Here is a 23,048-nt window from a genome sequence, read left to right on the forward strand (position 1 = left end):
ATTATTTTGTATTGGATTGGATACAGGAGTTTGTATTCAATCCAATACAAAATGTGTTTGAATGAGTTTCAATTTGAATTTCCAGCACACGCGCCGACGTCATTGTACGCGCCGACGTACACGCTACGGAGAGAGAAGCCGGCCGGCACCCGACGCTGGAGGACGACGTTAGATGATCGCAGCGTGACCGGGTAAGTAAGTGATCGATAAACCCGAACTTTTCTCACTGTATTTTCATGAGGATTTTATACAGTAACTGACACCACGCTGCCTAATAATATGTTGAGACAAACATCTGTCCTAATTGCATTTATTAAAATATTATACCTTTTCCGACTTACATACAAATTCAGTTTAAGGACAAACCTACAGTCCCCATCTACTATGTAACCCTGGGACTACCTGTATATTGTCACGTTTCACTTTAAAGAGAAGCTGTCACGCTTCTAAACAATTCCAAATAGTAGATAACACCTGGCTCCAACAGGTCACATACATTGTGTTAAAGATTTGCACACAGAGTTTATTAGTCTATGACTGCAGGATTGCATTGCAATTTAGCTTTCTTTAGAGAACTGACAGGTCCTCTTTACTATCGGAATGGTATAAGGTAAAGGCATTATAAATGTATTTAGAGCTTCCGGAATTAAGAAGGGAAGCCTTGGACTAACAAGAGAAATGTGACAGCAGTCTCACCTAGCCTGGGATTCCCGAGATCGTCCGTATGCCCGGGCCCCCCCTCCTCCAGTCCCGTCAGGAGTCTGAGCAGTGTCTCCTGCGGGACTTTACAGCCTCATCCTTTCATGTCTGAGAAGGAGGTGAGTCGAAATCCAGCACCCAGCCCCAGGGACTCCGGGTCGAAGGGCCGGTAGCCTGGGAAATATGGAGCCATAGAAGATTGCAAAGAACCAGCCGCCATGACAGCTGCTCGTGAATAACACTTCCGGACTCAGATTCCAGCTCTTCTTGAGGGACTGACCACGTGACATCAGGGCGCTCGATATCCCTCCCAGATACTATAGAGCTCAGTTACGCGGGATAGAATGCCCTTTACAATAGATATTTGCAAAGCCACGTGAGATAGAACGCCCTTTACCATAGAGATTTGCTAAGCCGCATGGGATAGAAGAGCGGATACCATAGAGAAGAGCCGAGACGAGGAGTTGTGTATGGCTGTTACCATAGAGATGAGAAGTTTACCTGGGCCATTTGTAGGCTTACGAAGGCTTTGGCTCTTGGTGCTATAGAGGCCACATTGTGGTAAAACCTGACCGCTGTGCTGGGGAATTCAGCTTGTAAGAAGATGAACAGCCCACCCCAGGGCTCCTCCTTAGCCTCTCCTGTACATGCTGCAGCTGTGACAGGGGACAAGAGCACTCTGATGCGTCTGATTAGTTCCAACTCAGACCTTATTGATCAGGAGGACCAGCTGGGAAGAACCCCTCTGATGTACAGTGTGCTGGGTGATCGTAGAGCATGCGCAGAGGCTTTGCTTCGCTGTGGGGCCCAGGTGAATCGCTCAGATAGAAGCGGGCGCACAGCTCTACATCTGGCAGCCCAGACTGGTAACCCCCGGTTATTGAAGCTTCTGCTGTCTCGTAGGGCGAACTGCACCCACCGTGACTTGCGTGACATCACGGCGCTTCACCTGTCAACCCGTCACCAGGATACCCGTTGCTTGGCCTTGCTTCTCAAGCACACCCCACCAGGACAGGTGGATGCACAGGATCAGAGGAAGCAAACTGCATTGCACTGGAGTGCCTATTACAACCGACCAAGGCACGTCAGGCTGTTAGTGAGACATGGCTCCAACATTGGCATCCCTGACCTAGAAGGAAAAATACCCCTGCACTGGGCAGCTGGACATAAAGACCCAGAGGCTGCATTAACAGTTCGCTGTTTGCTGGAAGCAGCTCCTACTGAATCTTTACTGAATTGGCAGGATTATGAAGGCCGCACTCCTCTGCACCTTGCTGTAGGTGATGGTAACCAAGAAGTGGTACGGCTTCTGACTTCTTATCGTGGGTGTAATGTGACACCCTATGACAATTTGTTCCGTACCCCACTGCATTGGGCAGCGCTTCTGGGTCACACACCCATTGCAAATCTTCTTCTAGAAAGAAATCGCACCCCCAATATCCCCTCAGACAGTCAAGGAGCAACCCCTCTCCATTATGCTGCCCAGGGAAACTGCCCAGACACTGTTCGAGTTCTGCTGGCTCACCCCTCTGTGAGAGATGAAGCTGACTTGGAAGGAAGGACTGCATTTATGTGGGCAGCAGGAAAAGGCAGTGATGAAACATTAAAAGTCATGCTTGAGCTAGATTCTGAGTTAGAGATTAACAGAACAGATAAATATGGTGGTACAGCACTCCATGCAGCATCACTTTCAGGTCACATCAGTACTATACGAATAATATTACAACATGGTGCACAGGTGGATGCTGCAGATGTTATGAAACACACCCCACTATTCAGAGCTTGTGAGATGGGGCACCGAGAAGTCATCTACACTTTAGTTGAAGGAGGGGCAAAAGTTCATCTTGTGGACAAAGATGGCCGATCCCCCCTTCACTGGGCAGCATTAGGAGGCAATGCCAATGTCTGTCAAATACTTATAGAAAATAACATCAACCCTAATGCCCAGGACTATGAAGGCAGGACTCCTCTGCAGTGTGCTGCCTATGGAGGCTATATTGGGTGCATGGAGGTATTAATGGAGAACAAAGCTGATCCAAATATCCAGGATAAAAATGGCCGCACAGCTTTGCATTGGTCATGTAACAATGGGTACCTGGATGCTGTAAAACTTCTGCTACACTATAATGCCTTTCCTAACCAAATGGAAAGTACTGAGGAAAGGTATACACCTCTAGATTATGCTTTGCTTGGTGGGCATCAGGAGGTAATACAGTTTATGCTTGAACATGGTGCCCTCTCTATTGCTGCAATTCAGGATATTGCAGCCTCCAAAATTCAAGCAGTCTACAAGGGACACAAAGTACGGAAGGCTTTCAGAGAGAGGAAGAACTTGTTAATGAAACATGAGCAGTTAAGGAAAGATGCAGCTGCCAAAAAGCGAGAAAGTGTAAGCAAAAGGAAAATCCGAGTCAGTCAGCTTAGTGAAGATAGGCAGATAGAGGACAAACCAACAAACACTTCTCAGAAATTTATTGACCAAGGAATTCAACACAGTCCCAGTGAAATACAACAGAAAAGTAGTATGGAGGAAAAACCACAAGAAAGTGCAAGTAAGACAAAGATCAAAGAGCATCATCGCCAAAACAGGAGTGGTCATGCATCTCCAAGACAGAGAGATGTCTGCGAAGCGAGTAATTCATTCAGTCCCAGTAGGATATCTCATGTAATGTCATCGCCAACAGAACAGTCCGAGAAAGAGTATTATGAAGAAGGCCAAAATAACAACAAAGGACAATGTAAAAGAAGCTCTAGACATAGAAAAGAAAATTGTTGTACCCCAATCAATGAAGTAAACAGCCAAAGTCAGAAGAATTACAATAGAATGGCTCACAAAGAGATTAAGGAATATTCCCAGTTTTCTTCAAAAGCTGAAAGTAACAAGAGACAATTTGTACAAGAAAATGACGCTTCAGAAAAAGACATCAGCAAAGAGCAGATTGTGGAAAAGCCATTTAAAGGATCTAAAACAGACAGGAATAAGAAAAGTGATTTGGAAACAGTTACTCAAATAATGGCTTCTTGTAGTATCAGAGAGTCTCGATTGCCTAAGAGAAACAAGGAACCTGATAGTATAGTAATCCAAGTAACAAGTAATGGAGGCAATTCTCCAAAGCACAAAGAAATCTCAGGTCGACGACATCCAGAAAGAAGAAGTAGCTCTGCCATAGCTGGACAGCAAAAAGCCACTGAAAGACAGGCAACATATGAGGAAGAAAGGGCATCAAGAAAGTCAAAACAAAGAACATCAAGTTTACACTACAAACATAGCAAAGAAGCAGATATAGAGAGGACAGGTGTAAACTGTTCACCAACAATCCATATTAATACTGGCAGAAAGTCAGCAATTTCGCGGAACAGTTCAAGAGTAGGTAACAGTCTTGCTCAGTGGCAGCAGCTAGACATTGAACGGATTCCCTTAGAGGCAAGGCTACAGCTAGTTGAAAGAGAAAAAGCCAGAAAACATCTTTTCCAGCGTAAAAATCAAGCTGCAGTACTTATTCAGAGAGCATGGAGAAAGCACAGAAGAATGAGCGATAGCACTGTGAGGAATATTAACTGACTTAACTGAAAAATAATAATGGACACTAATTAAACTTTTTTACAGTTTACAAAAAAAGATTGAGGGTCAATATGTCAAAAGCTGATATTTAAATTTTAAGTAAGTGGAATTTCTGTTCAGTTATGCTCATTCACATATGCACTTTGATTTTTATTATGGGCTATTATTATTATTATTATTATGATTTCATAAAATGTATAGCACAAAGGCAAAGGGCATTCATGCCCCCGCATGAAAAATAACAGTTCATGAAATATCAGCTTTTGTGACACATACTTGAAATCAATGCAGCTGTTACACTATGATATATAGTGATATATATGATATATTGCCATATAGTGATATAGTTAGGTCTACTTTATATGAAAATGTCAGTCTTGCTGGACAACTTTAATTTTAGAAAATTGTCAGTGCATCCACATCCAAGATCTGTACTGGGTTCCATATTGTCTCTGTACTGTATCACTCCTTGTACCCCTACAAAACCTTGAGGAATCATCTCCATATTTGGAGAGGATGTATTAGGTGTCCACAGGTCCAAGAAGGACCTTCCAGCAGCAAGTCAGAAGACCAGTAACAGAAGGGTGAGTGACAAATATATCCTAAAAATATACCTCATCTAATCAATTTTGTACCTAAAACAAAAGCTTACCTTTAACCTCCCTGGCTGTCTAATTATGTCAGTATTTTTATGTCAAAAGTGGTACATTATTTTGCGTGTAAATTTTTTGTTTAATATTTTAGGCCTGTAATTCTTAGGAATAACTCCCGTGTATGATAAAGTTTGAAACACAAATCATAAATCATAATATTAGAAATAATATTTATAAAAAAATAACGAATTTAATGTTTTTGTTAAAAAAGTTTAATTTGTCCAAACAAGGGTACAATTATAGATAAACTTTTGGATTTAATATTTTTTTGGAATTATTTTTAATAACTGTATCACAGTGAACAATGTTTTAAATTTCCCACCAGGCCATGCCTCCTCAGCGTACCGACGCTTCATGCATCACATCGATCAAGCCGAGGATGTGATGCAGAAGCTGGCCGGGGTTTGCTAGATGATGCCGCTGGATCGTGGGGAGCAGATAGGATTTTTTTTATGCTACTACTGCTTTTGGTACAATAAATTCACCCCAAGCCACACTCGGGAATACCGCCAGGACGGTTAAAGTGGAATTCCAGCCAAACTTTTGGTCTTGAATTGGGCAAGGAAAAGAATATGTTTTTTTAATTGTTTTGCATTTGGGGAGATTTACTGACTACTCAAAACAAAGAGGAACCAAACATAAATGCACATGTTTTATCTGCCTGCTTTGTCTTACCTTTTCTTGGGAGAGCTCCCTGTGAATTAGACATAGGTGATGATATTCATTCTCTGTAAATTGTGTTGAATTGTAGCAAATATCTTTGAATCAGATACCAGCCTTACCAAAATGAGTGTTCTTGGCGTCATAACTGCCACCCTGCCCCTACAAAGTCATGCTAAGCCTGTGAACAGCACCTGCATCCAATTCTGATTTATAACCTATGTTATCTAAGTGTCTCAGCATTTAGCTATGTTTTTTTTTCCAAAGGCATTAGGTATTTATTTAAAGAATTTAGGAAAATAATTAAATATTTTAGTTTCTCTTCAGTGATGGGCTGTTCAATGAAGGACCATGTGTTTCAGGGACCAAACAAACTCTCCTTCCTCAGGGCTCAATCCTAATGTATGAATTCCAAGTCATTAAAAGTCATTAAAAGCAGGGTTAACCTTTACAGACAGGATATAACGGTCATTTTTCCAGTAGCAATAGAAGCCTGACTGTGGCTTTTATAATGCACATCTCTGTATTTTGGTGCATTTTGTATATGTACTTTCTACTAAAAGGAATGGACATATACCAAAAATGCATGTTGCACTGTACTATGTATTGTGCATTAAAACACAAGGTGTGTATTGACACATTATGCAAAATTATGACCTGTATTTTTTTTTTTAACAGCAGCAGCCTAAACATATTTTCCTATGCCTGTAATAATTCTCTCAAATGCAGTTGCAACCCAAATGCTAGTCTCATTTGTAATGTTGTTCTTGCTCCTGCTCCATTTTCTCAACTCATCATGTCTACTGAATTTCCTTGCATACACAGTTCAACCTGAGATCCATTTTCCTCTAGGACTGCCTAATGATCCCTGCAGTCAGATACGATAAAAAATGGTGCCATACTCAAGTTAACCAATAAGCTTCTTATAACTCACAGCCTCCTCAAAATTGCTGATGCAGCCAGGAGGGCATTTTTTTTTTACATCAGCATCTATCTCTATCTGTAACAAATCAGGGGAATTCTGTGCAGGTCCAGTAGGAAATATATATTCTATATATTTTATTAGAAAAAGAATCTGGAAGGGGATGCAAAGAAGTGAACCCAGCCTAACACTTCCCTAGGATATCCACATAGAATAAAAATATATGACTGTATTTGGGCCGTCTTCCCCTCATACAGAGAGGTTTGTTTTGAGAACATTATTTTCCATGGGAGAGCCTTCTAAAGACTGCATAATGTCTAAATCAAATACATTTTTCAGACAAGACATTTTGCTTGTTAGGCAGTTGTTACATAGGTTAGGTTGAAAAAAAGACATAAGTCCATCAAGTTCAACCACTAGGGAAATAAACACATCCCAGATATAAACCCTATAAGACATAGTTGGTCCAGAGGAAGGCAAAAATAAACCCTGGTACAATTTGCTTCAACAGGGGAAAACAATTCCTTCCTGATTCCATGAGGCAATCTGATGTTCCCTGGATCAACAGTCACTGTTATTTTTACATTAAAGCCTTAATACCCAGTTATATTCTGTGCTTCTAGAAAAACATCCAGCTTCTTAAAGCAATCTATAGTAGTTGCTATTACTATTGTTAGACTTGTTAGAGTTGATGTAGATAAAGCCCCACTTTTGCAGCTTTGGAGTTATGTCAGGAAGTTAGAATTCCCCATTTAATTATATAGTTCCATACTTTTCCATACCTCATATGTGTTTATATATTTGTGGCTGGCAGGTGGTTTAGCCATTTTGTATTGGCCTGCTGTAACCCTGGCTGCAAGCCCTTACGCCTGAATGAACAGACCCTGATTCAGAGGAATCAGGGTGATTTCTCATAGAGTAGCCTAGGTTTGTGAAAGTGTTTTTAAGGCAAGGCTATTACAGAGCTGCTTAATTGCCTGCCTGTCACCCATGTAAACAAGTGCTAATCTTTTGACTTGTTAGTGAAGATTTTTACCAGGATAAAATGGAGAGGGTTTTCTACCAAGCAGTTACACTTTTTGTCTTTGCTGTTACACTGGAGAACCTCTATAACCAAGCATATTACACAGAGAAATTTCAGTTAACCCTAATATATTTTTTGCTCAAATTAAACCCACACCTGCCATTTCTTTTACAGGTAGTCCCCAAGTTTAGAACATCCAACATACGGACGCCTCCTAGATACAAAGCAACCGCTCCTTTGCGGAACAGAGGCTTGAAGTAGGGAGGGGCGTTTGCATTTCTTGCAGAAGAAATCTTTTGCAAAACACAGCTGAGGTTGTGGGTGATCTTAGGGGACTGAGCTCTTTCTGCAGCCTCTTGTAAGACTTTAATGACCAAGACAAACTCTGCAGTTGTTTCTTTTTGCATATCATAGTACAGCTTGCTCCAGAAGTTAATGAATGTCTAGGCTACCTAAAGGTTTTTTTTTTTTTTTTGCTTTGTTTTTGATTAGCTCACAGTGAGGATTTTATACAGTAACTGACACCACATTGCCTAATAATATGTTGAGACAAACATCTGCCCTAATTGCATTTATTAAAATAATGTACTTATTCTGACTTACATACAAATTCAACTTAAGAACAAACCTACAGTTCCTATCTCGTATGTAAACCCGGGGACTACCTGTACTTACACCACAGTGACAGGAAGTGGGAGAAAAATCAGTTACATAAAAAAAAAGATCCTGGAAGAAAATGTATTTCTTCCCATTTTTTCAAGAAGAAAATAAAAATTTTATCTGGAGTTGGGTTTTAACACTTCCTTGGAAGATGTCCTTGAGGAGTAACAGTTGTTTTACCATATGAAACCAAAGGTAATTTATAATTACATATATAAAAAGTACATTGTATGCAAGTTTCTAAATTGTGTGCACATGTATATATTATATTTATTGACACAATTTGTTATGATCCATTGCATTGATGTGCCTTGCAATATTAAATAAAAACGTACAGAGAAGTGTTATTAAAAGTAATTAAAGTCAGCTTTGAACATTGATCACACTTATGAAAACTGATATCCATCTGGTTACTTTAAATTATTGTTTTAATCAATATACCAATAAAATACTATGATCATGAATAAAATTGTATTCCAATACCTTTTTACAGATTAAGCATTTCTAAATCCAAGAAAATATGTCCATGATGATGGATAACCAGAGGGACCGGATACAACCTTCACTGCCCTTTATCAATGTCAGTTGAAGGCATGGGAAAACACGGTTACCTTACTTAGGGTCCTTTATTGCCCGCCTGTCTCTTCCAGCAACTTTATTGCTCTCTATGCTGGTAACATTGCTGTTTGTGCCTTCTGCCAAAAACTCCATTGCCTTCCCATGCTGAAAGCCCCCTTACAGTCTGACTGTTCCTGTGCAAATAACCCCCTTTTTCAGGAACAAACCTTTCCATGTATTTTCTCTCTGTCTCTGCCTTATCATCCTAGTAACCCCTCTCTGCTCCTTTCTGCTCTAGTAATCCCCTTTCATTGGTGTCACAAGATTAAAGACACATTTATAGTCCTGGGGAAGCGCAACTGCAAACAAATCATACTGCACTGACCAATCATTATTGGTAAGTAAGCAGAGGCACAGCCAACTGTGATACCATCCAAAAAACAGTGAGATTATGTGCCAAGTGTCCCATAGCAGCCAATCAATCAGAATTTTTCTTTCAACAGTTTAGAATACCTAAAGTAACATAGACTGCAGATTGGTAACTGAGAGGTTTGCACTGACATCAGATTTTTTTAAATGGTCCCTTATGTGTTTGCAGATAGATGTCAAATAATAGATAAAAAGTATGATTGTAAACAGAAAATTATTTGTCCTTCTATTGGTCTGGTCAGAAAGAACAGACCAGTTTTTGAAAATAAAGTGATTCTGTGACTAAGCACCTGGTCATTTTTGTCTTTTATTGCAATTTAGATGCAATGATGGGTACAGGATTGGTAAACATGTACATTTTATATAGCATCGGGTATTAGTCTAGGAATCCAAGGTCTATGCTTTCTGGCAGCTGCGGATGAAGTATTCGTGTAGCTAGACGCTCAACGTCATCCAGGCTGAGCAGTGACAGGCTGCGTTCATAGTCCTGAGAAAATAAAATAGAAGGGGATACTTTTTTTTTTTACTTTTAAACAGAAAGTAAACAGGCAAGATGTGCAAATGTAAAGTCAGAACTGACCTGCATACTGGTCATGAAACAATAATAGAAAATACAAAAGTTACTAGCCAAAAGATCAGAATGACATCTAAATAACCAGCCTTTTCAAAATGACAACACATTGATACCCTACATATTCCTCCCAGTAATTATATATATATATATATATATATATATATATATATATCTGTATCAGATTAGCTAATCTGTTTGACGATAATAAAATAGTAACTAAACAGAAAGAAACCTTCCCAGTGCAATCCCTTCCCAAAATAACAGGCAACAGAAAACTATTAGAGAAATACCTCATTGTTTCCAAATTTGCTCCATAAAATTCTCAGTAAACATAATATTATTAAAGTGGACCTATCAGCAAAATTTTTACTTTATATAAAAGGGTAGATTTATATAAGCATAGTGAGATCAGCACTCTTTTCTCCCATTTACAGCAGACTTTGTCACCCAATCTCGCAGCTGCACAGTGAAAGATTGAGTGACGTAGCCAGAAGAAGCGCTGGGATGTTGGCATATTACAAGAGTGCGCAGGACCCAATTAAAGACAAGTTTGGAGTGACTGGGAGCTCTGCAGAAGTAAAGGTAAGTGTGATTTTTTTTTTCTTTAATTTAGTTCTGCTTCAATTGAAATCTAATGCAATACTGAAAATGGTTTAAAGCTGACCACCCCAAAAAATTATTAAAGGTTTTCCTATTCAAAAAGTTTAATTGTCAAGGATCAATATGCAAATAAGGCGCTAAGTATGCTTTTTCAAGATGCACATGGGACCACAATCCATTTTTTATGAAGGGTTAATTAGCTGTAAGTGGCAAATATCATTGGCTCCACTAATCTAAAAGTACAAAAGAACAAAAGTTATCACTCATGAAAAACTAGAGAACCTGGAAAATGGCAGAAAGAACTTCTTTCAATAAAAGGTAAATGCTTCCTCACTTACTAAGCTTTTACAGGCTCACCTTCTGTACACACTCCAAAATTCTCTCTGCGTCAGAAGGGTTGAAATGTCTTCCCAGGATGACAGCTAGCGATTTCCATACTGTGTTTCCTCCCATCTCTGGGGGTGTGCGCTCTTTCACCATTAGGTTCAGCCTGGAATCTGGTCCAATGGAGTAAAAGGATAGGCTATATTCATCTGAATGGAAAAACATAAAAATCTTTGTTAAAAATATACAGTGCAAGAACAGTGGCAAAAATAGCTGTTCCTGAAACATGGGAATAATGTGTCCTCAGGTGATCCTAGGCTAACAGTAGAATATTGCAGAGACTTTTGTTCATGTCACTATGTAAGCAACATTTTTTGGTCTTCTGGAGAAGACCAGAAGATGAAAAGAACCTAACATGTAACATGACATATGAAGAAGAGAATGAAAAGTAAACATTAGGAATGGAGAGAGATTCAGCAGAGGATTTCCAAAGCAGTATGGGTTAGCAACAAAATCTGACTTCTTTGAGGTTTACTTTGACAAAATGGCAAAAAATAGCATGCAAAAAAAGACAATCACTGCATTTGCTTGTGTGTAGAATTCCGCTTTAGCTACAGAGCTCTATAAACAAAGTTTTTACAGTAGATGGTAAAAAGCCAAAAGAAACCATGAAAAGGAGCCTGGACCTGCATAGACTAAGGAAAGCTTATTATGTAGAGCACCTATGATTATTTACTAATCATAGTTTATACTTAAAATTTCTTTCCTCCCCAGCTATTTGGTTTGCCTGCTGCCATAAACAGAAATGTTTCCTACCACCATGCAGTGCTGGGTTGTAAATCGCCAGACCCAATTACTGCCACATAAATGACACAATACGTTGTTAACACTGTGTAAGTTCATAAACTCGGAGCTTGCCTAGAACTTTTTTTCCTTTCCAGCAGTCAAAGCGTGCAGAAGGGAGAATGAAAGTAAGAAAAGTGTAAGTGGTAGCTGGACTTACTTTAGATTAGGGGTGTCAAACTCACACAGAGGGCCAAAATTAAAAACTTGGACAAAGTCGCGAGCCAATCTTGAAATTTATTGAAAAAACTGAGGACATTTTTTCTTCTCATTAGATATATACCCTTTTCATATGGAAACAAAGAGGTTTTGCTTCACATTCCATCTGGAACAAGCTTATAATCGTGAAAGCACAGTTGTTGCACCGGCTAACAATAATAACAATGTTCTTCTATGAAAATCCAACCATTCAAGTCCATGCCTTGGAGTAGCAAGGTAAAGTACAGCTGAGGGGGAGTACTGGAATTGCCAGGCGAGGCCAATGCATAACTAAATCTTATGAGTGGCCCACCGCTGAAACTCCCTCTTCATTGAAATAGCGCCGCTACTAAAATTCCCAGCAATATTTGTGTCTATAAAACAGTCCAATGCGGGGCCATGCATAGGCAGAAAGCCCGCTGGTCTATAGCTATGATGACAACTTGTTTAAAAGGCATAGACTGTCCTAAAGCTAAACAAAAGTTCAATTTTTCAATTAGGCAGGGCATTATTACAGAATAGGACAGGTGATGTCCTTTCTGCAATTAGCACCCTTACCTGCCTAATTGTTCTAAAAGCTGAAAAAATGCACAGCTCAGTGTTGGTTTTCAGGATACTCAGCAGTACCGGCTTCCCTTGTGGCTGCCAGGACTAAATGAATACTTGCTACTGTGCAGGAATTACATCACATCATCCCAGACTGGCTAACTAAAATGGCTGAAAATAGAAACAAGAAGGAAGAAGATGGCAGTGTCTGGGCTGGAGCAGGGATAGGGCAGTGTAAAAAGGGCTACGTGAAGGAGTGTGTGGTGACATATCACAAAAGTGTGTAGCCTGCTCAAAATTGCATTTATTCTTTAGTGACATGATCCTCAAAAAAAAAAAAAAAAAAAAATGATCAACCCCACCACTGGATGAACTAAAATGCAAGGTACAATTGGAAGTCTCTGAGTACAGTTTATAAATAGGAACAAAAGGTGCCATACTCTGCACACATACTATTAAAAAGAGCCAGTGGGGACCATGTTAGAGAAAAGATCACTGGACTGATGAGGAAAGTGTTAACTGCCCGAGCTCAGGGATTGTCCCTTAAAGTGGAACCTAATTGTTGCTTTACATTTTAGTTGTAAGACTGCTGTGAGCTCCCTCCTTACTGCCAACATACTCGCCCAGTGTTTTTATGGATTTGCCATTTCCAGCCATCTTATCTGTCACAGAATAAAGCTACTACCGCACATGTGCACACACGTTAATTCATTCCAGCAGAGGCTGGGATTGTACACTGCTATACATATGCAGTTTACTGTATATACTAGAAGGAAATAAGGAAGCTTTAATTCAGAAGAGACATAGTATAACTCTTCTGCAATAAAGGAAGGTACAAAAAAAAACAAAAAAAAAAACTTCCTGTTCACTTTTTTAAGTTCTGCTTTAAGCCTAGAAAACACCAGATGGTCCAACTATTGTAGGATGTTACATGCAGATGTTTTGAATTATCGCAAAAGGTTTATTAACACATTTTAAACAAGCTACACTGTACCTGAGAGGGCTTTGCCTCTAAACAGCAGCCTCTGCTGTGCCACTGGTACCTGTAACTTTTCTTCTACCAGTCTTTTCACGGTGAGAATGGTGTCATTTTCAGAGACCTGCCAAAACAATAATCAAGCCACTAAATGACAGATATCATGGTATGTTTCAAGTATTCATGTCAATAAAACGTACACTTCCGTCCAGAATTGGCTAAATAACATGTCTGCGCAGTGGAGTCCTACTACTGCATCTTAATGTACTAATGTACCTTGTCCATGCTCTCTTGGCCACCTAATTTGCCGAATGAGTCCTGCAGTATATCAGAGTGATTACATGCCATTTCTTTCATAGTTTCATGGTCAGGTTAAAAAAAACAGGGAAATAAACATACTTGAAAACATGCCTATTCTAAACTTTTATGCACCAATGGTCTAGAGAAGGGCAAAAAAAATCCCAACACCTTTCATGCCGAAACTGGTAAATGAACAGCCAATGGTAACACTTAAGCATTGATAAAGGTGTGTAGGGAGAATCTTAAACCTTTTACGAGTTCTGACAAGGACCTTGTTTTCAGGGAGTCATGTTGGAGGATCTGTATCACAGACACATAATATTGTCGGCACTAGGGCTATTTATGTCCAATACAAGACATACTGAAATGATCCTTTAAAGAAAATTAATTTTTAATCTGATGTAAACAAATATTCTAGCAAAATATAAGCAAATAATTTTTGCTACTATTTAATCAATTTCAGATGATTTTAAATGAAGGACTAATGAAATGGAATGAAAAATTCCAAAAGTTTTGAAGTCGAATTTGCGGTGCATGCAGAAAATCGATTCTAAAACAATCCTGTTGGATGCCACTGGACTAACCCAAGCTGATTTGCCATTAGGGCAGCATTAAATGAACAATTAAAGTAACCAACTGATCAATAAAATTAGGTAAAATGCATGGAATATATCAACACACTCACACTTCAACATGCGTGTGTACCTGTTTACTGCATTTTTCTAACACATGATTTTTTCACTTCTATGGTAGCACTGAAATTCAATGCACATCTCCCTATGTTTTTTCCCTTCGATGGGAAACCATAATATTGAGGAAGGTATTCTGCACTCCAGCATGGAAGAACCTGGGATTGACAACACTGCTTGGAATTTTAGTGTTGCAGAGGTAGTGTTGTCAGGTTTAAACAGGAAGATTAATAATTTTTAGAATAGGGAAAAACCAACTCTATGTTTTATACATTTTCAGCTTTTTTTTCACTGCATTGCTGTAATTGACACATTCACCTTTACGCTCTCCACAGCTACTATATTCCATTTTCCACCTGCCAATGCTCTTCCAGGTGTAATGTAATCTGAAATAGAACTGAATCAACACTAATTTTGGCACATTTGGGGAGTTCTCTGCCAACTCCCAGAGACAGGACAAATGTCAATACTGTGGGTGCCCATCCATTTTCTGTGTTGCTTCCCCAATCCTCTCTTACAGAACCATCTGATGGAGAAGTGGTTTCAGCTATGCTTTGCTTGCAGAGACTGGCTGGTTTAAATAGACTCAGTCTCAACATGCAGGTCTGCTGTGCATTAGCATGTGAGCTCATAATTTTTGCTGGTAATGTGCTAAATTGTGTGACATCAAAGGTGGTGAATTTAGATGATGTGAGGCAGCACGGTAACCTATGACAAAAAGTGTTTTAATATCAGCAAGCTCTAACACACAGGAATACAAAGCACTGTCACATCAATATAATATTGACCTGCATTATATTTATTGTTTTTTACTTTGGGTTTAGATGCAGCTTAACCCGCTTCCTCATTGAAACCCGAGTCTTCATCATCACACGATCCTGGGCTTTGGAGCATCACAACCTCATTCTACAGATCCCTCTGGAGATGTCATCGATTGGGTTCCACACCATTCTGAAATCCTCCATCCACTGCAATCTTTGTCCATCTTTTTCCTTGTTTTGGCCATCTTGGTCGGCAAGGCCATGATGAGACAATTCAATCAGTTCTGTTACCCACAAGGGGAGCCGATATTGCTGGGTACTCATGGTAACAAATGCATAATTTGACAGCTGAGCTGCAATCAGGCAAGTAAGAATAGATAATGAAGAAGGGACAATGCCTGTCCATTCATGCAAAAATCATCTGCCTGACTTTAGTTTCACTTTAAAGCCCTCTGGTAGCCCGTGTCACCTCCTTCCCCACCATTTATATTGAAAACTGCTGTGAGGATTTACTGACATCTGAGCTGACCTGCAAAAAAAACACATTTCCAACAACTAAAGTAATTACAGTAGCTAGCTACAAATTGTTAATGGTGATTAGTCATTGCTACAAAATTGTCACCGGATTTGGTACTTTGTGTTATACACCTACGATCCCCTTTGCATGCTGTGCTTCCATCCTCCCAGTTTAGGCCAATGCGGTCAGGAAGCACCACGGACACAAACAAAAAACCTTAAGTGTCACTGGCAATAATGCCTTCACCAAGGTCTAAAACATCCAGAAAAACACCTGAGCAAAAATCACCAACACCTGACCAAAGATTTCTAAAATGACAGTGTATGAGATGACAGGTGCGCTTTGTTTATTCCTGCATGACTGTGAGAGATATTTTGAACACCAGAAAAGCACGAGGAGTCTCTCTCCCTCCGTTGCAGTATACCGAGGATCTTCCTTTACCTGAATATTCGTCTCTTTGCCTTTTAACGCTTTCACTGTGAGCTGCATCTCCGGATCCAGCCGGGATCACCATAGAGTCTGCGCAAAAGGCTAGAGCGGTTGTTAGCTCATTACTAAGGTCCTCCAAGATGGAAGCTTAGACATGTGGCGCTACAGCCGCTTACTGGAGAAAATACAGGCGTGAGCTTGTAGCTTCAGAAACTGGTTGTGCCTCCAGCTGCAGTTCAAGTAAGCCTGCCTTCCTGCTGTAGAATTGTGTATTGATAATGACCACCAGTGGACGCTGCTTGTAATATATTGCAGAAAGCATGTGAAGAAAATTCAAGAACACGTGCTTATAACTTATCTTCTGCTGAAAATCGCTGTAACATTTTGGCGCTTTAATAAATAAATAAAAAGATCTAAAAGTAACGTTTTTAGGCGGTAATAAAATTAATTTATATATACAAAAATCATTTTGTTTTGTTTTTTGTGAATCACTATGAATTTTGTAGCAGTTATTGTCCCTCTCCCACTAGCATGGCAGCCTACTACTATTTTTATGAAGTTGTTTAGGTTGGTTTGGGGCATTCATTTCTAGAAGTCAGCAACACATTGCAAAGTCCACTCCTAAGGCAGCAGCACACAGGCTTATAAACCTAAAAGGCAGCCTATATGATTTTTTTAAATTCCACTTTAAACTAAAATATAATTAGGGACCATGCATGCCATATGCGTTGAGCTGCATCGCTCACTGTAAGCCCAATTCATGCACCAGAATACTACTCCGTTTGAAAAAAATAAACATAACCAACCTTATTCCATACCTGTATGCCAGGCATACTCCAATACACATTATTTGGTTGCTGCCTGAAAAAATGTTTTTAATTTGATTAATTTACAGGGCTTATACAGTACACACTAATACAGTGTTGGAGCTCACGGACCACTAATATTACAGAGCCTGGACCGCACATGCGCAGGGAGCCGCGTGTCACTCAAAGGGGAAGAAACTTCCTTCAGAATGATGTCATGATGCCAGAACCCACTCTCCCATCGCAGGTTCAGTTAAGTTATGCATCAACCATCACATTACTTTTGTTACAGCCCTCGTATTTATGTAAATCAGGTTACCCAAGTCCACCTTGTGTTTTTGGGATGCATGTTGACTAGATTATCAGTTATTTTATTTACCAATAAAGGGTTCAAGGAGTTCAAAGTGTACTTATGGTGCTTTAAGAAACATTTACAGGTCTCAAGTTAGCAGAGCATCTTTGCTGGAATTGATTCTTTTTAGATCGTGATCCTGACAAAGAAGGATAATATTTCCACATATTCATGGTTTGTGGAAGATCTTAAGGTGCACAAGCAGTCTTGTAAAAGGGTATTGAATGTGAATATTTAAGCATCCTTTTTGACTTAATAAGGTCAATTTTTAGAATGTAAGCTTCTGTTCGGACCTTTTCTGTTTGAAGCTCACCATAATAACATGATAGGAATAATTACCCTTGCATAAACGTTTTCCTTCCAATTGTATTTTCTTTCTGGAAATATGTTCAGATTTAGGGCACAGAGCTGTCATATTACCATATTGTCTCTCCGTTTCCTAGAAACAGAACTCACTACCGTTATGAAAGTTAAAGAATGATATTTAGGAGGATGTGGTACAAGCTTGTTCCTTTGAAGCACAGAAATATATCCCTTTTAGCAGTCTTGCTTTTAATATTGTCATCATGCAAAAATCAGAACTAAGGACAACTATGGGCAAAATTACATACACAGTTTATTATAGTCTGTAACTGGCATTCACACAGCAGCATTTTGTTTTCCTAAGGCTAAGTTCAGACTAGCAGTTCTTGCAAGTAGTTTGGAGTGATAAAACAGTTTAGGGGAAAAAAAAGGGCCATTATCGTTTGACAGGCAACAGCTTTGTGACACATTTTTGAGATGCTCTTGTACAGACATTTTAAGCATTGGCAAGGGATTTCATTTTTTTTTCTATTTTTATTTGAATAAAAAAAAAAAAAAAGTTCAAAAAAAAGGAACCGCTCTCCCAGGGTTTTGCAGCCTTTTGCATATGCCTAAAGAAACCTAGCAGTGAAAGCCTGCTACCACTCCGTTTTTGACAGTGGGCACACGGAGGTGGTAAATACAGCAGTAAAATATTGCTAGTCTGAACCCAGAGTAAGCTACTCCTGTAGCATAGTTTAATTATATGTTGATCTGGCAGTCAAATAGGAAGGGTTAAGCTCAAGTGCATTTGGCATTAAATGGAATTTATAGTGTGTTTTAGTTATACTTTGTTAATGTATTTGTGCAGTATTAAAAATATATATTTATTTATATATGTATACATATTTTGAGCACTTCTGGTAATCACCCATAATGAGTCAGATTGCAACATAATTTATTATATTTGGGACTTAGGAGGCATTTTTAATAAATGTGGGTGCTGAGATACCTTTAGTCTGTCAAACTTGGACACTGCTTACTTTTAAAGCAGGTGAGAAAGAGAAGGTCCAACCATACTTGTAGTCTGTATTATCTCATTTAGTTCTTTTTTTGTCACCTAACCAAGTTTATTTATTAAAAAGATTTATTTCTTTGTTTTTTTTTTGTTTTTTTAAAAAAGGAGGTTTAAACTGTATGAAAAGGTTGACTATTGTAAAAATCTCAGCACGGCTGAAGACAACTTTAAAAAATATAATTTAAATAGTAACGGAGCAGAGAGTGGTTTTAACATCTTATTAGTACTGCTTTTCTTTGAGGATTTCCTACTATTGAATATCAAAAGAAAAAAAATAATAAAAAAAACACAGAACAAACTACTTCTGGGGGGTCTTGTGCAATCCATACATTGCATCAAGACCAATCACCTTATTATTTGTTTTTTATAGATAGACTACGAAGAACTAAAAATATTTATTAGTCAAAGTAATCTTATCCCAGTAAGGAGCAGTTTATCATCTGATTTTTAAAGCATAGGCCACCTATTATGTTTTATACACATGCATCACTTCTACAGCAAAGCATATCAGATATTTGTACAAAAAGTTACAGCAGGAATTATCAAAAAAGAAATATTTTGTAACAAAGAAAGTAATTTAGTTGTTACAGAGGTTTGACCATAGAGCCCAATTTTTGGCAAAGCATTTATCTTACGCTATGTATCTTTGATACATTAGAAAATCAAACCGTGAACAAATAGATGTATAAAAAAAAAAAAAAAAAAAAACACACACACAACAAAACCAAGCATATTGTACATACCTGTTTTAGGATGGCTTGTTCACATTTGAACACTTTCAATACAGGGTAGTAGAGTCATCATACAACCCCTTCTTGTGCTTGTTAGATACTGCAAAACAACTCCTATCAGAAATCTAAGATGATTTCATTGTTTTAAACAAGTCAAAAGATCAGCCTTAAGGTGCGTACACACTTCCAATTTTTATCGTTCCAATCGAACGACGAACGATCGATTGGGCAAAAAATCGTTGGTAAAAAAGTAACCAACGACGCCGACGAACGAGGAAAGTCGCTGGAAACGAACGACCGGACTGACGGATCGGATTGGACGACGATCGTTGAGCATCGTTCGTGTGTACGGTCGTTCGTTGATCGTCCATGGTCTGAGCATGCGTGATGAACGAACGTCCGTTCACTTTCCTGTCGTGCACATAGTTCCTCTGTCGCTCAAACGATCGTATCTATTGTGTGTACAATATCTATGAACGATCGTGTCGTTAACTCTATGTGCAGGGTCGGTGCTATACGATCGTTCATATATATCGTGCATGAACGTTCGTCGTTCGTTTTCCAACGATAATAATTGGAAGTGTGTATGTAGCTTTAAACCTTCACCATCTGTTAGTTGTTACTCACCAATGTGGCTCAAGTATCTGTTGTGCGCTCCTGAACTCATTAGAATGTCTCCACATGATCAACAGGTCTGTTCATTTGCTCAAGCTCTTATTGAGATTTGTATGTCCTTGGCTGAAGTTTGATTATTCATACCCTTGATTATTTCTATGTATTGTTTGTACTTGTTTAAAAAAAAAAATCTTCATTATGCAAACTGTATAGTCAACATTTTACATAATGTAAAAAATTTGGTGATAGGTCCTAATTAAGCAAGCAAGTTTATATGCTACCTCTGCTCCTGAAAAATATGATTTGTCATCTTTTTTGTTAGTGTTATTTACTCTTGAGAGCACTGAACGGGACAATTTGTTAAAAAAAATAAAAAAAATCATTATATATATATATATGTATATATATTGTGAGGGGTTAAGCTCAGGATCGCCTTTGCTGGGGTCAAAGGACACTTGTCTGATTCATCCAATTCAGATCACACACCGAGGTATCAGTTTTAAGCTGACTTGTAACCAGGTTTATTGGAAGGTTGCAGGAAAAATAACAAAAACAAAAGAAAACCTCGCCTGTCCGGCACTTACTATACATCTGACGTTCCTGTCTATCAGCTGGAGGGCTTCTCCCTGTCAGCCCAAAACAAAGCTTTCAGCAACCTTGTACTCAGGTCTGAGTTCATTCACACAGTCCCAACTTTCTGTGTCCCCAGGCAGAGAGAGACTGACTGAGCTCCTGGCTCTGTTATATCCCCACCCCCAGGGCTGCTTCATTAATTACCTCACAGGTGAGAGTCTTCCACCTGCTACTTCACATAGTAGAGGAATCTTGGGCAAATATATCTCTCTTCCACCACCAATCCTGCATTGGTGTCACAATATATATATCCACTATATATATTGTATATATCCACTAGTGCCAAGTCCCCTAGGTCTGCTCTGCATGTTCTATACACCTGTTGGTTAATTAAGTGCTGTCCAGCTCCTGTTTTAACTTGTTGGCCAATCTGGTGTTTCTCATGTCCCATGTCACCTGTGCCTCATGTGTTCTCCAGTTGCCCCACGCCATCAGTGTCTATTTTCTGGATCTCTGGTTATTGACCCCTAGCATGTTCCTGACCATTTTTGCTTGCTGCCTACCTTGACCCCAGCCTTCCTGACAATTCTCCCGCCTAGTGATTTGGTACCATGCTTCATCCTGCCCATCCTGGTGTGCTCAACCACTGGAGGCTCTGAAAAAGACCTGGTTGCTGCTGAGATTCTGCGCCATGGCCCTAATCAGAGCTAAGACCACTTCTGTACAAGCCATAGCGCCCCCTAGAAGCTCTGTCCCCCCAAGTGTGACAGTTTGTATTATCCCATATTATTCTTTTTCCTGCCATTATTAACCCTAAAAAAAAACATGGTCTGATAGTGGGGAAAGCGATATCAACAGCACAGGGAAGGAGGTTCTGACTGCTGTATAAAGATCTTTAGTTAGACATATATTAGAATACTGTGTCCAATCCTGAAGACTTCAATACAAAAACATATTAATAGGATAATGATTTCAGAGAAAATTCGTTAATTTCTTGAGGAAAGAAGGGATCATCATAAAATCCCTTAAATACACGAAAGTGGAAGTAAATCCTTGTTGGTGCGGGTGAGCTTTTTCCATAATTCATACATGCAGATTATGGCACACACTTACCTTTTTTTGAAAGGCTCTGCAGGTATGGAATCCAGCTACCATTCCATCCCCTGAAGCCACCTTTTCTGCCATGGGCAGCCAAAATGATACATGCTGTTTCAGTAAAAAAAAAGTAATCAAGAACCATGGAAAAGGTTTTTGTGAGGGTGGGGAACAAAAAAAACTCTACCACCAGAAATGTTATGAATTATGAGTTTAGTTGTGTGTTTTTGGTGTAAATAAGGTTAAGGTAGAAGTACTGGAATCATTATAAAGCTTTAATCCTGAACAGAGGGACATGACCTCAAACCTGCAGGTAGAAAGTTCAAACTACCACAGCAGGAATTCCTTTTGCTTCTCTACAGCACCCTCTTTACAAGTTCTCCAGTTGGCTTGGTAAGCAGCTTACCTCTGCATGGTTATCTGCCATGCACTAATTATTTATTATTCACTTATTTATTCATATCCAGATCTGCAATTTTTTTACATATAGACCCCTTCTTAATTATCCCTTATATATAGAAAACTCTTTATTGGTAGCACCGCCTATTTGACAGCATTGAATTTTTTGGGAACTCTTTGAAAGTGTAAGAACTTATCTACACCAGTAAACTTTGCCATTTCATCCCCCTATTTGCACTTACTATAAATTAAAGTTACTTACTTTTATGTAGCCACCATGAATATACTATTGATATTTTAACCATTCCACTTGGTTTCCTACAAATAGGTATTATCCCTAAAAAAAAACAAAACCCTACTTCTCTCTCTAGGCAACTTTCCAGCATAACCTGCTCCTATCTAAATACTCCTTCGCTAGACACACTCGATTAAATTTATTGTGCACTCAATACAAGTAAGTAAAAAAGGTATTTTTAACTATAATTATTATTAGCACGATAGGTCCCCTATATATGTTCTATATTTATTACCTTATTTTTACCCCACCTTATTAATATGATCAATGTAGTTACAACCTAACGTACTAACGAGTACATGACTAATTGACTAATATATACACTATACATATGTACCTTGAGTTAATCTGGATATAGATAACCCCAGACTAATACACCTGTGTAAGTACACCCATTGTAAATAATATAATCCAAACAATGTATTTATAAATATGAATTCAATATAAATACGAATTCAATGCATGGTAAATTGTGCATTATTGTATATTTTTGTTTTTGTATATTTGCATTATATCTACTATATAGACCGTAAAAGTCGCTGCTACATACCCCTGAAGAAGCCCTTAGTGGCGAAACGAGTCTGGTTAAACAGACTTAACGGTTCAACAAAAAAAACGCTAGATGACTGTATGTATAGTGTGTCAAACCCCACCCCATGATGTATTGGGCTGGGGGCTATGTTTGATGATTGTTTAATTATGTATGAATCTGAGTAAAAATACATAATTATTGATTTCTAGAATTACGGGTTTCTCCCCCTTTGAGTGACACACGGCTCCTTGCGTATGCGCGGTCAGGAGCTGGTGATTTTAGTGGTCCACAGGACCGAAAAGGTTGGCGACCACTGGTGTAAACTATGTTCTTTCTAATGTGCCAAAGATTGTTGTTTTTTGCAGC

General features: G+C 38.9%; 3 protein-coding genes across 3 annotated transcripts in view; 1 reads left to right on the forward strand and 2 right to left on the reverse strand.

Annotated features, from left to right (window-relative positions):
* The window catches only part of LOC140344467 (selenide, water dikinase 2-like), a 16,656-nt gene extending 15,708 nt beyond the window's left edge, over window positions 1-948 (reverse strand). The window contains exon 1 of the mRNA XM_072431605.1: window positions 697-948. The gene's annotated coding sequence lies outside the window, so the exon portion shown is untranslated. The remainder of the gene's footprint in view (window positions 1-696) is intronic.
* A 180-nt stretch (window positions 949-1,128) lies between these two features.
* INVS (inversin) lies at window positions 1,129-8,649 on the forward strand. Its single transcript, XM_072431593.1, has one exon. The coding sequence runs from the start codon at window positions 1,304-1,306 to the stop codon at window positions 4,259-4,261; it is 2,958 nt and encodes a 985-aa protein (XP_072287694.1). The 5' UTR covers window positions 1,129-1,303; the 3' UTR covers window positions 4,262-8,649.
* Window positions 8,650-9,458: 809 nt separating this feature from the next.
* UBL4A (ubiquitin like 4A) lies at window positions 9,459-16,092 on the reverse strand. The gene is made up of 4 exons (XM_072431606.1): window positions 15,937-16,092; window positions 13,247-13,352; window positions 10,699-10,874; window positions 9,459-9,654 (listed from the first exon to the last, which is right to left on the reverse strand). The coding sequence occupies exons 1-4, from the start codon at window positions 15,982-15,984 to the stop codon at window positions 9,544-9,546; spliced, it is 441 nt and encodes a 146-aa protein (XP_072287707.1). The 5' UTR covers window positions 15,985-16,092; the 3' UTR covers window positions 9,459-9,543.
* Window positions 16,093-23,048: the final 6,956 nt, after the last annotated feature.

This window comes from Pyxicephalus adspersus, chromosome Z (assembly GCF_032062135.1).
Source record: "Pyxicephalus adspersus chromosome Z, UCB_Pads_2.0, whole genome shotgun sequence".
NCBI classification, from domain to species: domain Eukaryota; kingdom Metazoa; phylum Chordata; class Amphibia; order Anura; family Pyxicephalidae; genus Pyxicephalus; species Pyxicephalus adspersus.